The sequence below is a fragment of the Sphaeramia orbicularis genome, chromosome 17, assembly GCF_902148855.1.
Source record: "Sphaeramia orbicularis chromosome 17, fSphaOr1.1, whole genome shotgun sequence".
NCBI lineage: Eukaryota > Metazoa > Chordata > Actinopteri > Kurtiformes > Apogonidae > Sphaeramia > Sphaeramia orbicularis.
This window is the reverse complement of record NC_043973.1, coordinates 19,667,105-19,686,319: the sequence shown is the minus strand read 5'-3', so window position 1 is coordinate 19,686,319 and position 19,215 is coordinate 19,667,105. Positions and strand designations below refer to the sequence as shown.

General features: G+C 38.8%; 1 protein-coding gene across 1 annotated transcript; it reads right to left on the bottom strand.

Annotated features, from left to right (window-relative positions):
• Nucleotides 1-6,964: 6,964 nt before the first annotated feature.
• On the bottom strand, nt 6,965-8,440 carry LOC115436950 (eotaxin-like). Its single transcript, XM_030159974.1, has 3 exons — nt 8,090-8,440; nt 7,893-8,007; nt 6,965-7,780 (listed from the first exon to the last, which is right to left on the bottom strand). The coding sequence occupies exons 1-3, from the start codon at nt 8,154-8,156 to the stop codon at nt 7,543-7,545; spliced, it is 420 nt and encodes a 139-aa protein (XP_030015834.1). The 5' UTR covers nt 8,157-8,440; the 3' UTR covers nt 6,965-7,542.
• Between the last annotated feature and the right edge of the window lie 10,775 nt (nt 8,441-19,215).

Below are 19,215 nucleotides of genomic sequence, written 5' to 3'. Positions count from 1 at the left end.
ACTCACAACAAATTACATACCTTTTCACAAAGACATGACCTTTTTTAATACTACCACACTGAAATGGTTTTAATTTTTGTATTCCAATAATGAACTTACTGTATTTATGCTATTTATCATTTTTAACATTTTAACACACACCCATCACCTAATTTCCATCAGGCTACAATAATAATGAATATTTACTGCAAATCAGTGTGACTTCTGCTGTTGCCTTTGAGAGACCAGTTCAGAAATGCGTGGCTTCACCTTGGTAAGTGCCACTCTCTTGCCATTTTCACAGCAAAGTCTGTTCCTTTTCTTCGTTTTTATGTCCAGCATCCTTATTACGGCACTAGCTCGGCTTTAGTGTAATATGATTTCTCCATCCGCGACGGTGCGTCGGTCGTCACATGATTGTAACTGACCAGTGCAGTGACCGAGAAATGTAAACAAACGCTACACATGGCTGCCTCCGTGGTTAACAGGAAGTAGCAAAAGTCATAACAACGATGTGGAACATACTCAAATAATTCATCGTCAGACGAGTGGAAGAGATTATAAACACTTCCGGATGTGTTGTAGTGCTATAAGCAACAACAATACACCGCGTATATTGGATGTCAATCAGAGAAAGAGTCTCCGAAGCCGTTTGTTTACATACATGGACCTAGCCCGACACACACACCTGACTAATGAGTCGAGTGTGTGTCTTGACCTCCGCCGAACCCCTGAGACTGACTCACCGAACCCCTAGGGTTCGATCGAACCCAGGTTAAGAACCACTGGTCTAAACCAACTGACAAAATGAAGGCAGGAAAAGCCCCTGGCCCAAATGGGCAAATTGACGTCTATAATGTTTTTAAGAACAATTATTATTATCATCGTTAGATGTATTTGTAGAAAGCATTAATTCCAGCAAACTTCCACCATCCTTGCGTAATGCACTTATAATTTTGATACTGAAACCTGGGAATTCAGCAACAAAATGTGATAACTTTCGACCAATGTCACTGGTTAATTCTGATGCTAAAATAAGAGCTAAAATATTGACATGAAGGCTTGAAAAATACCTGCCTTGTCTCTGATCCAGACCAAAATGGTTTCGTTAGGGGATGTCAAGCTTTCCACTGTGTCCACAGGGTTCTAAATATTATTTATTCAAAGACAGAACATCCAGATACAGCAGTACTATTGTTGGACGCAGAGAAAGTGTTTGATCAACTTTGAACATCGGTATCTCTCAATAAGTACTTGCACGTTTTGGCTCTGGTAACTATTTTTCTAATTGTATTAAAGTTTTGTATAATAACTCGGTTGCATCAGTATTAACTAATGACATTACATTCAAACCCTATATTCTTTCAAGAGACACATGCCTAGGCTGTCCCCTTTCACCTCTTCTGTTTGTGATAGCAATCAAGGCCCTTTGCTATTGACATGAGGAGTAATCAGAATATTACCGACATTAAAATAAATGAGACTGACAGCAAAAAAGGCTTATTCGCAGGTGATATCTCTTTTCTTGCCGAATGCCATTAGCTCCTTTAGTAAGCTCTCTGGTTCCAAAATTAATGAATCAAAATCTGCTATTCTTTTCCTTAAGCATCCTGAAAGAGTAAATCCCCCAGTTCAAACACCATTCAAAATAGTTAGAGCTAGCTTCACTTATCCTGGTTTTAGAATTACCTCTAAAATTGACAATTTATTAGAGGCAAATTATAATCCAGTGATAGAGTCAGTTTGTGAATCTAATAATAGATTGCCCATGTTGCCAATTCCCACTATAGGGCGTATCAATATACTTAAAATGAATGTTCTTCTGAGATTTCTTTACCTCTTTCATTCCATTCTTCTTGGTCCTCCTATTCATTTTTTTTCAAAGGTGAAAAGCATGTTTTGTAATTTCATTTGGAACAACAGATGGGTTAGGCTTTGCTTTTCTTTGCTTTACCTCCCCTATGGTAGAGGAGGCTTGAAACTCCCAAACCCCCAGTGGTATTATGGGGCTGTCCAACTTACTACTGCCCCTTATTGGTTCTCTCAAGAAACACCATGCTCCTGGATGAGTATGAAAATAAATGTGATATCCCCTCTAGTGCTTAATTCATATTTATATTCAGCTAAATGAAATAACTAAATAAAGGTCAATTTCAAAAGATCTTTTTCTTTTTTCATGTTCCATCTCAGCATACAGAAACCACATCAGCTTGTCTCCATATCACGTCCTCCATCTCTTTTCACAGGTCCTTAACCTTCATAGCTTGCAAAACACAAAATTTCCCCGTGGTTACATTGTTGACCTGATGCACACAGACACAATGAGTCTTGAGTTGTCATCACAGAGAGTTGTTGATAACTATTGGTGAGTTAAAGGCAAATATATTTTAAGTCTGCTGTCAGAATGCCAACATGTGTACAGCATATAAGAAAAGTAAATCTAATTTATGAAAGAATAAAGGTTTCTTTGCTTTAAATCTATAGATCTAATGGATCTAATTATAGAGCAAAGTCCAGATGTGGCAGCTGTACTCGATTTAGACTCCATAATGATGTTTATTTATATAGAAGTCTATGCACTTATTGAGGGCATGATTTATAGTATAAAAAAATTATAATATGTCCATAAATATAAATAACTGACACAATAAAGCACCCACACTCAATCCTGAAGTCAGACATACTTTAAAAATAGACATTACCTTTAAATGTTAATAAAATGTCAAGCCCAAACAGAATTTTCCTCAAAGTAACGTTTAAAGTCTGTGCTATTTTCATTAAACTATGACTGAGTCATTCTGTACAGTCATTTTAATCATTTTCACATAGCCTGGTGACCACCATGTTCCATCTCCCCTCATAGTGATACATGGTGGGCTTCTCATTGACCAGGTGGAAGCTTTAGGAGATTCTAATTAGCGTGTCTTCATTATTTCCATCGTTTGGTAACAAGCCAACGGGTGCCAAAAAAAAAAACATTAAACAAGCTGCTGTTTACTATGCGTAGGCGGAAAGAAAAAGTACATTTCCGTTTCAATGTGTTACAGCTGGGGGATGTTCGGGGGGTAGAGAATGGAGAGTCCTTTGTGGTTGCTGCAACATACTTGAACCACAAAGCAATGGTTTTCCCCCACCCATCGGGTAAATTAGTGGTCCACACTTAGTGATGCATGCATGGGGGAGCTGTTGAACACAAAGGTATAACAGCTTTAGCTTTGACTACATCAGGGTGTGAAGTAAAAGTGTTAAAACATTTTTTGTTCTTTTCTTCATTATCTATTTTGTACATGTTTTCTACTGGCATATATCATTATTTATTATATTGTTAAATTACACAGCAGCGTATACAGAATATGCATTAGCTTCTGTGGTGTTTAGAACATATTTTAATTGTTTACATGACTGCAATTGAAACAGTTATGGATTATGAAATATACTGTCACATGGGAGCTGTGGGATGGGAATATTCAGATACTTTTGTGTACAAAAGTGATGAACATATACAATACACTGTATCTTCCCATGCCCACGTGTGGAGTTCAAAGAATCAGCATGAAACTGTACTTTCCTCCAAGTAAACCACAATCTCCTGTACCTACACACGACCATGTCTTACACACAGCAGCGTACACAGAATACGCATTAGCTTCTGTGGTGTTTATAACATATTTCAATTGTTTACATGACTACAGTTGAAACAGTTATGGATAATGAAATATACTGTCACGTGGGAGCTGTGGAATGGGAATATTCAGATACTTTTGTGTACAAAAGTGATGAACATATACAATACGCTGTATCTTCCCATGGCCACGTGTGGAGTTCAAAGAATCAGCATGAAACTGTACTTTCCTCCAGATGAGTAAACCACAATCTCCTGTACCTACACACGACCATGTCTTATACGCATGACGTGAATATCAGAGTAACAAGTTGTATTATGTCTTTGAAATTATCTGTAAAAGTATCTGTAAAAGTGAAAGTTCATCTATACAATTATGACTCTAATCTCAGTACAGTGCCCACGTTTCCAGAGCTTTTAACACATTCACTGACAGAAGAAAGAGGCGCCCCCTACAACAAAACATACCCCGGCTATTAAAAGGTTTTGTTTGCCTGGCAAAGGAGTCACCTTTTGTGTGTTCTTATTTAGTTTGGGGACAATGCCTTAGCACGATTGGCTGAAGGCCAAGAGTGATTGACTGGGTAAATATGTGTATTGACAAATATGAAATGGTTTACATGAGTTTGTCCTATATGTGTAACTCAACTTAAATGGAACCTTGTTCATGCTGTTTGGTGTGAACCCAGAGCTCTGTAAAGGTACTAAAAAGGACACATGACAATATCTTGCTCCTTGGTAATTATTTCTGACATTCACTTTATCAGTGTATGTGAAGTTAACTGTGTGTACTTTTCTATTGTACTGATGCAAATGCATTTATTCACCACTTCTTCCAAAACATATGAATGCCTCTTTGAATAGCAGGTGAAGTCTGTAGAAATACAACAGGTTAGAGTTCAGTTTATGTTCAAGATCACTGCTGATGGAAACTGGCATCTATACAAACAGGAATGTATTTGCTTTGATATGTGAAAGTAAAAAATGGAAATGTAGTTGTAGTTGTAGCAGCTTTACTTGAATTATTAGTGGATGATTGTAGAGATGGATGCAACAGGATGTACTTAAGAACTTTCAAAGATATTTTGAGGGCATTTTTATGCTTCTACTTGATTGTTGAAAGCAGAAAAAGACAGGAAATGTGGAAATGACGTACAGAAAATGGTCCTGGCTGGATTCGAACATGGACTTACTGCTCAGGGCATTTGCCCCCATGTTACATGCACTCTAACCACTTGACATTCAAGACTGGATGAGCTCTGATTAATGTATTTTGAAGGTTCAAGGCAAAGGATAACTTCAGTGTAAAGGAGATTATTCATGTAAAAATTTGACCCCAGATCCTGTGGGGGGAGGTTTTCCAGTGTTGATTCTGCATGCTTATTGTTCAGCTATAGTACACGACAGGATATGTTTCCCAGAGCAGTTTCACATTTACGATATTTGTTTTGTCATTTCAATGTACTTCTGTAAGAACTGTCAGACATGTAACACATTTATTCTGCAGTGCTTTGAGTTGTTCGTGTTTTGTAGCTCATTGCACATTGAGTGTCACTGCAGCTTTATGACATGAGTCACCTGTGGGTGAAATGTGACAGTGGTTTAACATATCAGTGTGCATACTGATATGTTCAGGTGTATGCTTGTAAACCATACTGAGAAACAGTGAAGACTTTTGGGAAATTGGTCCATGTTGTTCAGCTGAGTGTGAAGTAAGTGTGAAGAGTGAAGAAATGCTAAAGTAATGATGAAGTTTCAGTTATTATTGTGGTCAGCTGTTTTATTACATGGCTTTAGAGGTGTGCTACAGCTGAAAAATGGCTTCAGTTTTCTTAGAAGTGAGGAAACGGTACCACTAGAGGACTTCAGCTGAACTAGGGCCGCAACAAACATAAGCATGGTAAACTATGTGAGTGTTCAGGAAGTGGTGACTGTGGTGGCATGGCAGCCTCAGAGTTTAAATAAAACCAAACACAACACCGAAACAGAACAGTATAATATAACAAAAGTGTCACTATGCACTATTCATTACTACATACACTACATCACTATTCTATTCCAGATACAACCTTACTTTTTCTGCTTTGTTCTTATTAATAAACCTGAATGTCTTTACCTCTTTGCATCTTTCAGCATGTTTATTTTTTTATTATTCCTGTTACAGTTTGTTGCAGCCTCAGATACCATATTTTACCTTTACGATCTTATGAACTGAAAAATAAAAGCAACTTGAAGATGAATTAAATCTAAATTTGTTATCAGATGCATTAAAACGCATGTTGTTTTGTTTATGGTTACATGTACAGTTATAATCGAATTTAATATTCATTCAGTCAAACATTTTCAGTGTAGCCACGTTAAAGGAGCACACATGACACACATGCGCAATATTAAAATTATTAGGCAATTAAAAAATAATAAAGCTTTAAAACCAAGAACACTTGTAAAATGTGATGACTAACTCTCCAAATGGGACATGAGTAAACTATGCACCTACATAATGTCAACTTTTACGTTTAGTCCCCCCCCCCCCCCTTTAGGAAAGTGTTGCGTTTTTTCACGTAGTGTTTTCACATTTAGTTTGGTTATGTTCCCAGTCTAAAGTGATGTTGAGCCTATCAGGTTTGAAATAATCAGACTGGGCCTGCTGATACATTTGTCAGTTCATACTCTGTACTTGAAGTTGAGTCGATTTGATTTTGCAACCACATTCAAGGTTTTGCGTCACCTCCTGCTAATGATCGTGTGTTGGGGACTTTTACAGTCAGAGGGAGTTCTTTTTTTTTTTGAGTTCTTTAGCAATGAGATCAAGATCTGATATGCCTGTGGTTAATACCTAATATAAATATTAGTGATAATGCGTTGCAGCATTTTCCAGCATACCTCAACAGAGAACAGTCACATTTACTGCAGTCGCCTCTTGAAACCTCATACAATCTGTTAACGGAGTATAAACACTCTTAGCTTGGATTCTAACCCAGACAGAAACAGACTAGAACAGGTTTTTAGAAATGATCCACTCTCATCTGTCCCCTGTGAGATGTTAATATGACTGTCAGTCAGAAATCATTGATCAATGCAATAAAACTGCGATCAATTACAGACCTCTAGCACTTTGGATCCCAACACCTCATGCCTACATTTTCTTTTTTTCTTTTCTTTTCTTTTCTTTTCTTTTCTTTTCTTTTCTTTTCTTTTCTTTTCTTTTCTTTTCTTTTTTCTTTTCTTTTCTGAAAGCACTGCACAGTTTGCTTCCATGTTATATAAATTCATGTTCAAAATATATAACATCACGTTGTAAAAGGATGGCGCACCATGCTAGAAATAATAACACAGGGTACCCATGCTCTCTTGTGCATTACTTACTTTTTATTGTAGCAAAATCTGTTGGACTTTGGTCAGTTTTCTTTACATTGCCATACACTACTTGCACAGTACGACTTCAAAGCAAATTACCATCCTTTTTCATGTTTATCTGGCTGTTCTTGTCTATTACTATGTGCATAACTATTACACTCATGGTGCATTACATCTCCTATCTGTTCATCATTGCATGTCTTTGTTATCTCTGTTTGGATGTATGTCTGCGTTGATTTCCTTCCTGTATGTTGAACAAAAACCAGAAACAAACGCGTTGTCACACAACTGACAGATTATCTGATTTACAACCATTTCTTCACAACAAAATCATAATTTTGTATAAGACTTTATTTACAATATTCAGTGGGAAAGTTCAACATATATGATCTTTATGAATACATACGAACAGTTATGAAAAAGGTACAAGTCAATATATGTATATTTAAATATATAGTGATCTACCAGAATAATAGGATGTTTGTATAGTTATAAAATACAGTAGGAAAGGTTCAATAATTGCAATAATAGTATATTTTCTGACTGCAGTGCCTTATTTGGTTAATGATTCCTCAGGCACCTTTTCACTGCATCTTCCTCCCTTTCCTTTTCTTCTGCCTTCTCTTTCCATTCCTGCCTTTTCTCTGTGGTGTGTTTTTTGATGAAATGGCCATAGCTGGTGTTATGATGCCACTTGCTGATCCTTCTTGATTCTGTCCCTTCTCCAACAGGGCTTTTGTGTCCTTGTCCACCTTCATCATGGCCCTTTTTGCCCAATCAGTGCTGGGGTCGGAGCAAATTCTTTTGGTCTTCGTATAAAACCTGGAATTGGTTGACATTTGTTAAAGTCAATGCAGTTTTTAAAGTTACATTGTTAAATTATGTGAAAAAAGGTGTTTAAAAAAAGGAAAAAAAAAAAAGCAGGATCACTTACACAATAGCAGTGATAGGACAGGGGCTTTCAGGCTGAACAGTGTAGTTCATAATTTTCTTCGGATGAACTCTCGTGGTTGACCAGAACGTACAACAATTCGCTGCAGGTCCATTTACTAACAAGAAAAACAGTTTTAGTTTTTATGCATCACTCATATTCAGAAACTCATTAAAAAAAATCCTGCTCCTTCTACTCACTTGTGTGGACTGAGCTCATCCATGTGGTGAAGCACAGAAGAGTGGCTAGAACCAGGCTGAATGTCATCTTCACAAAAACCCTCCGGCGTCGTCAGTTAACGGCTGAGTGTAGTATATCTCAGCCCAAACCTTTATGATCTAATTCGCTCACAGAAAATGATCTCACTGGCTGACTGATAGATATCAGAGCCCTGGATAAAACCAGTCTTACTCACACAGCAGCAGCAAAAGCGTCTTACCCACTTGTAGCGTTTGTCTGTATGATCATACACGTTTAAGACTAGACTCTTATAGAACTCAACCCTTCCGTCTCTTACCTCTCTCACCAGTCGCAATGGAGAGCAGTGACAGTGACCACAATGTGGGGAGGGGAAAGTATGAGTTCACCTTTAAAGTGTAAAAAATAACAAACGGACCCCACCACAGTTCTACCCACAATGCATCTGTAGCATCATTCACTCAGTGGTATGTATACACACACATTTATATTACAGGCTTTAGGACTTTCATTCTTACTCATGCTAGAAGCCACAAGTTGTAGGCATGTTGAGAAATACTGCAGTTTGGAAATGGTGGGGTTTTTTTAGTTGGTAACCGAGTAAAATGCATGAATTACTTGTTCATTACTTTTAAACCACTGAAGTGCTTAAAACTTGTGACTAAATTTACTTTTGGCATCTTGGATTATTTTTGGACTCTTCAAAATAATAGGTGGACGTGCCATCTCTGTTGTCCCAGACTGTTTGTAATTTGTTGGAAACAAGTGTTTGAGAAAAGCTAAAAAAAAAAAAAAAAAAAAAAAAAAAACCCAAAACAAAACAAAAAAAAAAAAAACAGGTGTGAATCATGAAGAAACCAAAACCTGAAACAGAAACAGGGCCATTGGCAGATGCCAGCCAGCAGATCATTATACCATTTCTACAATGACAGCCAAAGTAAACACCTGACTGGCCATCCACCTGCTGTCAGGATGGAAGGCAAATGTTTGCTTCTTGCCCTTGACTCTTTTAGTCTACAACAGCAATTCCCCCAAGACACACAAATGGCTGTTGTCTCACATGTCCATTAAAATCAGTGAAACTTGGCTGGTGTATGCCTTTATAAACAAACACATAATGCATACAAAATATGTACAACATATACAAACTCTCAAAGACATTCAGGCACGCATTGTAGGAAGTATACACATAACCCACCAGCACTGATGTTCTTGGCACACACACATACACACACACACATACACATTTCTCCACACCCAATATCCCATGCTCATCATTACCATCCCTGTGGCAACCTGTTTGTCAGAGGAGAAATGCCTCGCTGGATTATTCGTTCCTCTCTTATTCATTAGTTGTTGTCCTGGGCAGCAGCCAGAGCTGTTGGTTGGCCGACAGCGTAGCTGATAGGAATTAGTCTCCTGATAAAGCAAGAGAGTGGAATGTGGCGTCGCAGGAAATTACAATCAATACTGACTCTCATATCCTCATCCTATATCGACCGCAAATAAGAATAAGCAACACACTGTCAAGACCCTATACATGGACACGAGGGCACGCTTAAGAACATACACACAAACTAAAACAAGCAAACACAGAGAAGTTCCCATTCAGGCTGGAATATGAATAATGCATTGCAGAATTCCATTTAATAATCATTCACACAGGAAAGGTGACAAGACGAATAAAGGAGTCAAATTTCTTCTGCCTCAAACCACAACTTTCTGAGCTGTGGACGATTCACACCCACTCAGACATGATTCACACACCCTCGACAGCAGTTGTATCCTGTGTGTTCATTACTGTGCTACTCTATTGCAGTAGATGTAGGCTTTTAGCATCAGATTGGGGAGGTAGAGGAGCCATTCTCGATATGAAAGACTGTTTGGTGTATGGTTCAAGGCAAACACACCTGAAGTACCTAAAGGCAGACACACACGTGAGAGGCATCTCATAAATGAAAGCACTAATTAAAGAATGTTTCATCAGATGGATATATTTTTCTGTCTGCTCACTCTGTTTAATAAAGAATCAAATCCAGACAGATCAAGGTTTCATTTTATCCTTTATCAAACAGTGATGAATTTTATTGATTAATTTTCGAAGCTAGAGATAAGTTGATTTTTTTTGATCAAACAATCTGATTAACTCCGTCTTTCAACTGCCCTTTTCTGTGTCTGTGTACATACATTGATAAGTTAATACTGAGACAGGAAAAACAGCCAGAAAACTTCTATAAAGAACAAAGTGGCTGTAACAAAGACTTATGTGTCTGGGTTTGATTCTGAAAGACATCAGTTCATGAGCGTGACAGGCCAAACGTCTGTCTGGGGATGGACTGTTGTAAAGAGCAGAGTACGTCAGGTCAGTGTTGGAACTAGAGGAGTGTTGAGAAGAGCAGAGATGTTTTGATATGTAATAGTGGAGCTATACACACCGATCAATACACCGACCTTTTTCAGACTGATTGGATGATGTTCTGCTGTGCCTCCACTACCAGCACCCACCAGAGGTCCATCAACCGTCAACCATTGTAATTCTGTTCCAATAGTCCAGATATAGGCTTAGCTCTGGTCTCTTATTACTGTTAAGGACTGTTTCTTTGATTTTCATGGTTACACCACTATGCTTTTGCAAACTTCAGAAAAAAAGAAACCAGAATAGGTTGAGCCTCAACAAATGAGGGTCTCTGACCAAGTCCCTGAGGCATCTATAGATAGATCACATAGATGAAATTCTGCTTGATAACAAGGGGATTAATAGAAATCCCATGTGGAGTTGAAAAATGCCATTTAGTTTCCAATTAATATTTCAATTAACTATGTCATTTGCAATCATTTCCTGAGACCGGTGAGGTTGAAATGAAACTGACCTCCTGCCCTGGTATCAATCTCCTTGTTATTGACCCTTTAACACAAAGCTTCAATTGTGGATCAACCGTCCATTTAGGAAGGCGTCAATAATCGACTTAAACCGGGGGCTATATTACCATAGACATTAGCATAGACATTGGTGTCGTGGCTGTGAGTCGTTGTGGATGTCTGTGAGAGGGACTGACCCGCCCCCACCCCTGCGCCTCTGGCTCACGGTTCAGAGGACGCAGGAGCGCGTAAAGTCTAATCAATAAGCGCTTTAATTACAGCGGCTCTAGGCCCGCACTTCTTCACGGTTGGGAGACGCGCAATGCCACAGCTGATCCGACGCGATCATTTCAGATGGAGTGGGTTTTCACCGCTTCACTAACCTGTCTCTTTTGGCCAGTGCCATTATAGACAGCAAATTGTCCACTCCTTTCCTCAGCTGTGTTAAAAGAGGCCCATTAGTAGGGAGGTGGCTGCCGCTACTTCCATTGTACTGCAGCTTAGTGCTGTTAGTATGTATTAGAATTATAATTTCTTCCTTAAAAATGTTACTATTGGTCAAATTCTGAAATGATTCTGAAACCATTACAGTTATGTCATTGTGTATTTTATAGAAGAATGGAGCCTACAAAGTACTGGTTCATATATAGACTCATAAATGCATTGGATGTCAGATCTCTGAATGGTAATGCAATGAAAGAAAGTAATATTTTAGACTAATTATAGGGTGGGGAAGCAAAATTTACAATGAACATTTAGTTGTTTTTTCTCAGCAGGCACTACGTCAATTGTTTTGAAACCAAACATATATTGATGTCATAATCATACCTAACACTATTATCCATACCTTTTCAGACACTTTTGCCCATATGAGTAATCAGGAAAGCAAACGTCAAAGAGTGTGTGATTTGCTGAATGCACTCGTCACACCAAAGGAGATTTCAAAAATAGTTGGAGTGTCCATAAAGACTGTTTATAATGTAAAGAAGAGAATGACTATGAGCAAAACTATTACGAGAAAGTCTGGAAGATACTATTAAAGAAGAATGGGAGAAGCTGTCACCCGAATATTTGAGGAACACTTGCACAAGTTTCAGGAAGCGTGTGAAGGCAGTTATTGAGAAAGAAGGAGGACACATAGAGTAAACATTTTCTATTATGTCAATTTTCTTGTGGCAAATAAATTCTCATGACTTTCAATAAACTAATTGGTCATAAACTGTCTTTCAATCCCTGCCTCAAAATATTGTAAATTTTGCTTCCCCACCCTGTATATGAGTTGTAGTCGTTTTACCAGTATCGTTACACAAGTTTTATTTACAGTGCTTATGTTCACTGATTCCGGTTGAGGCAGCATTTTAATTTTACCATCTAAACCAGTGTTTTTCAACCTTGGGGTCGGGACCCCATGTGGGGTCGCCTGAAATTTCTAGTAATTGATAAAAATAAAAAAAAACTTACCAATAAAAAATATATGGTGAGTTGACGGAGACAATCCCAATCCATAAAAGACATGACAAACTGTGAAGCTGAAACTGAAGCACTGTGGTTCTGTTTATCTGTCAAATGATCATTGTCGTCAGTTTCAGATGCTGCAGCTCTTTCATAATTCATAGTTTTTTGAGTTATTGTTTGTTCAGTATTAATTGTCAGCCTTATAAATACAAGATGGACTGACTGTACATATCCTGACCAAGGAAAATAAAATTCTCACTTTGTGCAGTAATCTACGCCTGGCTTTTCTGCCTCCGTCCAGAATAATATACATTATATAGCCTAAATGTCATCTAAAATTAACAGTTATTTGCAACATAGCATAGCAAACTATTACATGATCAAAACAAATTAATTTTAGCAAAAAAAAAAGTAAAATTCTCCGTTTTGAATGTCTGGGGTCGCCAGAAATTTGTGATGTTAAAATGGGGTCACGAGCCAAAAAAGGTTGGGAACCACTGATCTAAACCTTTATGTTCTTTTTTCCACTGATTGGCAACTTCTGTCTTAGACTTATACCATAACCACACTCAGATGGATATTTTTATAAAAAGATATTTTTTTTCCACTGTACACATGACCTTTGTTTTATAAGCTATCGCTATCCACTTGGCAGTTGGTACAAACCTACAGGCTGTGTTCACACTGCAGCCAAAAGTAGCTCAAATCTGACTTTTTTGTCCATATGTGACTCATGTCTGATTTTTTATGAATGTCTGAACAGCACAAATCCATTTTTTTTTTTAAATCAGACAGTCTATCTTCATATGTGGTCCTAAATTGGATAAATATCTGTTGTTTTTCAATGTGACTTCAATGGTAATGTCGCATTTCAGTGATGTAAAAGTTCTAATCATTCTGTGCTTGAGAATGTGGGATCCAGCAAGATCCAAACTTACTTGAATAAACACAGTGAATTGCATGTGTTACATCTTCTCTGCATATGGGTCACAGACTGGTCATACATGACTCTAATGCTGGTTAAATGATAATGCGAACAACCACACACAAAAAAAAAAAAAAAAAAAAAAAAAATCCTATTTAAGTAAAAAATTTAGACCTGCCAAGTGAACATAGACAAACCATTGGATAACACTGGACATAACAGATGGATATATCATTTATAAAATCCTCTCTCTTCCCACACATGAGAAAGAAACTGGAGCCCTTTGCCAAGTTGTAATGTTATATATATTCAGTGAATTAACAGGTTTTTGTTGAACATCAAATTGTAATCCAGTATAGATGAACCTGATGTTGTTTCATGTTGTAATGGAAAAGCCACTTTTCCAAGATTCCATGTCAAGACACAGCAGCAGAGTCGCATCCAGGTCACGTCTCACACAATACGATCAGCAATAACTAATTAGAGCTGTCAATCACAAATTTATACCCCCTACCTGTCTGAAAACGCTTGTGATTACCTAAAATCAGGGCACCACAGGGTAGGTTCTCTACATCCCAAAAACACAGGCAAGAAATAGATGTAGGAGTCTCACATTATCTCAGACCACTTGAATTCCAAAATGCAGAAAGGTAATTATAGGATTTTTGCTCAGTGATGCTAAATGCAGTGTGGTTTTATATAATGACCAATTCCTGCTGGTATATTTTCAGTTTCTTTTGTGTGCTTCTTGGCGATACACTAGATGGCGTCCTGTCCCTGCAGTGACTGAAAGGGGCGCGCGAGCATGACAGGCTCTAAGAGAGTCATCCAAATTTAGCCCTGTACTCTATAGAGTGGCAAAAACACAACTACTGCAACCCCTAGGCAACAGTTGACATTATTCTGCTCTTCATGGTAATACACTAAGTTGCAAGGCTAAAGTGATAAAATGTCAGCTGTGCCTGAATAATTTAGAGCTCCATTCTTCACACTACAGATCTTAAATATAGCATACTTTGACATATTAATTAGAAAATCCACATCTTTTAGTTAGGTTTCTATTTTTTTTTTTTCTTGTTTGCTTTTTACAGTCAGGTAACAAATCTACCGATTGATTTTTCTGTCTGATCATCAGTCGTTTCTCCCCCTTTTGTGGTGGCATTTGAGATATGGCGCTTGAGTAACATTATTAGAAGAGGATCAAAGACCATGTGTCCTTTTTAGACCAACAAGCTCATTCATGACTCATGAGTGCAGTAAGGTCTGCCTCTCTCTTCATGTCTCTATTTATTTGTCTGCTTTGATCATACAGTCCACTCTGTCCATATCTCACCCTCCTCTATGTTTCACTGGGCATGCATAAGCTTTCTGTCTGTCAAGCACATGTCCTATGATTGTCCTTTTCATCCCCCCACCGTCATATTTTGTCTTTCTGCCCACGTAGACTCCCCCACCCTTTGAAACTTTTTCTCCTGCATTTCATCCCCCTCTTCATGCAACCTCTTTCCCCCCTTGTGACATCCTACCATTCGCTCCTCTATTGGGTTAAGCAGGGTCGTATCAAAGCCTTAATCCCTAAATGTGTGTGTGTGTGTGCAGGAGAAACCATTGTCCCTCCTGTTTGAGCTAGATTATTCTAAGTTTCTGACCTCTGGGTGGTGAGAGGGGCCCATGTTTGGAAACACAGGCACTTGTCTTTGTCTCCCGAGCCCAGTGGGGGAGCTCCGCCAGGGGCCTCTCTTGTCAGGCGAGTGCATGGACGCTCTCTCAGCCCGTTCAGGGGGCTGCAGGTCTGTCTTCTGATCCTTACCGCCATCTTATTATTAATATGCCGTGAATAAACGGACAGCTGGTTGGGCAGGCAAACACTCCCCGGACACACACTTTTAAACACACACACACAACAACAGGATGAGTTTGGCTTGCAAGCAAAAACATTGATCCTGACTTCCCTCACTGTGAGTCAATCTGGCCCCAATACCCATTCAAGTGTATCTGCTTGATCTGATGTTTCCCGATAAGAGAGATTCCTCCCGGGGTGTGTGTACATGTGTGTGTAAGTTTATGTGAGGAAGATATTGATTGTTGAGTGACACGGCACTATAGATCCAAGGCAGCTGCTAAGAGTTTAAATTAGGCCTATAGCATATCATTAAATCTTTGCGATAACGTCAAAGGAGACCACAATTAAATGTTTTCCTTTTTTTCAACAGAATAATGCATCACGTTGCAGATGGCATCCTCTCCTCATTGCTAACTCTCATGGCGTAAATCCACCCGTACTAAGGTTACCATTAAGAAAGACCAGTTATAACAGGTCCAGATTGATTGCCCCCTATCCGATTAGGTCACTGTGGCCTTCACCTTATAGGTTCAGAGGCTCCGTTCACTCTGACCTTCATTTTGTCTGCTGCGTTTAGCAAGAGAAGCACAAATCGAGCTTTGTAACGTTCGAGGCAGACACAGAATCAGATTTAGTCCCAAGCCCCATCAACTTCAGTCAGTCCCACATCATGAACACGCTTTATCACAGCGGTGTCATTCATTCTACACATTCTGTCCTCCTACTACATCAGGTCCATCTCCCCGGCCTCATTAGCAAAATTGTCGTCTTTGTTTATGTGTCTCTTCCTTCAAACAGTGTGAATGTCAGGCTCTTTTGGGGGTTTTGTGATGTGAAAGGCTGTCTGTGTTATGCTTGGTCAGATTGTTACATCATTTCACTTGAGCAGAGTCACTATAAATGAAAACTGATGTCAGTCTGTGCATGGTAATGGTACGTCTGATGTACAAAATTCAGATCTATATGCTCCAAAAGTCCCTAAGTGCTCAGACAGACACTGTGAGTGACACCTTTCTCTGCATTAGATCAGTCAACAGGCCGTACTGTTCAGTCTGTGAAAATCTCTCTATAATTTCTTCAGTTGCTCTGGAGAAAATCTGACAAAAGTAACTAAAGATGGAGCTTGGGTGATAGGCATGAAAAGTCAGGATATCTCAGCCTCTGCTCTGACAGATTCTGATTCTACTTTCAAATATGTCTTTGTGGAACCCCCTCCCCCCCCCCCCCCAAACTTTGGAGGCACAGTACTAAACTGCTGGAGCATCCCTTGAAGGTGTAATATGTGAGAACAGCTTGTGCTAATGTGAAGTTTGTGTTGGAGTCTGTGTTGTGCATGGAGCTGACTGTTCAATATTAGTTGGCTCCTTATTTAAACCAACAGTAGAAACACAGAAGCAGATGTCCTCCACATAAAAATCACTATACATATACATTACTATCCATTCACAAGTGGAATAAATTAATCAAAAACAATTTAGGATTTTTTTTTGTAGATGTAACACATTGAACCTTAATGTATTGTTTTAGTTTTAGACAAGCCCTTTTAAGACTAATTGATATGATTGTGACTTTCAAAAGCTTGTAATTTAATCAAAACATGAACATCACAGCACTACTCTACAAACACCGCCTTATGCAGCAACAGGCTTTTATGAAAACCTGATGATACAACTCTGCACTCACATTATGAAACTATATTTAACACAGCATTTTCATTGGATGGTCTACATGAATTCATTCAGTACGTGAGCGCTTAAAAGCATCAACCTTTCACTTTATACAACACAACTACAACACTATTTGACTGTAGTAATTCCAGAGAAAACATTCAAGGCCACTACAGAGGGAAGTCTTTATACTTCTGCTTCTATTCACAGTGTCTGTGCTGGGAACACATTTATGAAGGAGCTTGAGCACACACTGACACGCACACACACTTCCAGATGGCGTAGGTGCTGTGGTTATGAGTGGTGTTACCACAGGTAATATGATCACAGTACAGACAGAATGATGTGTTTATATTATCAACAGTGAGGCAGGGTGGAGAATGTATAGAAAGGAGAGGAGGAGAGGAGGAGAGGGGAGGAGAAGTATGATGTTAGAAAGAGGTGAAGGGATTGAAAGGAGTAAGTGACAAGAGGAGGTGAGAGGGCATAAAACGAAGCCACAAATGTATTCAGCAGAGGGAGACATGAGAAATGGGATGAGGAGGAATGAAGATGATAAATGATGGCAGAGAGAGGAGAAGACAGAGGAGCAAAGGAGGAGGAGGGAGGCTGCTTGTCAATCAGATTATGAACCAATCATTTGACTGAGAATTGGTTTGACCTGAAACCTGGCAGATCACATTCACTTCTACACACATACACATCTTTGCAGATGCACTCAGTATCGTTTCCACACAGTTGCATGGAGATAAATGTGTCTCGCTCTCTTCCAGTCTGGTGTTAAGTGCACGTATTAGGGCGTATCAGCATTCATGTATGTGCCTGGTGCATGTGTATGTGTGTGTCTGAGTGTAAGTAAGTGAATGAGTAATGAGTGAGTGATGGATGGACGATAATGCACATTTACCCACTCTCACGAGGACTCGAAGCGCTTAGATGTCTAGTCTGGCTCACACACTTAGTGTCTCCTTGACACACATGCACAACATAGTGTTCGATGGCAAAATTCCTGTCTCACTCATTGTAAACTATGCCTAATTCTCATCTTCTCCTTTTTCTTCCTATGATTGCTTTTCGGTACATTTACCCTGCTCTGTATCCCTTATCTTGGATATTTGGTTCCCTCTCTCTGTCTCTCTCACCCTCGCTGTCTGTCTCTTCGTAATGGAGCTAATTTGTTTAGCACACAGAGTGTCTGTCCATTAGTGTGGGCCTGTCTGTGCCAAGAGAGATGGTGACAAATCACACACATGTGTATCTACTGCATGTTTATTTATGTGTGTAGGAGAGGCAGAAGAGGGGCGCCCGATTCCTTTGTGAAGAATAACTGTGATTTTGTCACATTAAATGTTATGTAATGTTAATGGGATTTTTTAAAATTTGTTTTGCGATACGCAGATATTTGCAGACAGACGAGTGTTTTCCACACCTGCACTCCATTGTATTGAATTAGGATGACAAGCAGGAAATCCAGCTGCTACTGCATTTGCAACATATCAGTCATTTTCACAATCTACTGTTGCTTCAATAACTGCTGTTTGCTGCATTTTAACAGACAGAAATGACTTAGAACAGATTTAGTGACTCAAAACAACACTTCGTATTGTTCGGTACAACATATTTATCCAAAGTCAAATGTTTCTAACTGAACATGTAAAGCACAAAGTGTGTTTATAAAGGATTTCTTATAACTACTGGAGGAGTTAGATATAAAATCACTAATCTTTCATTTAACGAAAAACTTTGCAAGACACAGTGGCCTCAACTTGCTGTTTTTGTACTTCAGGGTCATATCATTAAAGAAGTTTCTCAAGTTCTTGTTCTAAGAATAAAGAATTACTGTTTCCTTTAACTTCTTTGCTTAGTTTACTTTAGTTGTGAGTAAGTTTCAGTCAATATGACTGTACTTTTCCGGCAGCTACAATGCACATTCCAAAGAAAACAGAGAGACCTTGAGGTTTCTTATAAAGACTTGAATACTAATGCTCTGTTTATTCAGTCCTATTTTTCTATGACTGGGAATAATGCGTATAGCCCGGCTCTTTCCTCAACATGTTTGAGAAATTTAAAAACAAGTTAGGGGCTAAAAAGGTTCATATGTTTAAATGATCTTTTACTGCTCACTGGACACGTTCTGCAGACAATCATGATTCCATTACCAGTAAAGTGTGAATTCATCTAAAACATTTCCCTAGTGGCTGGTGCACTCTCTGTCATTGAGGTGGGCACTATTGGACAAAGGATTAACTGTCACTAGGGGATCAGGTAAGGCAGATCCTAATAAGTCCAGAGAGATATTAAACAGCTGCAGCATATACACGGTTGTGAAGTGAAGTCTAAATCCTTATACGATTCTCGATCTCGGTCAGACTATACGGC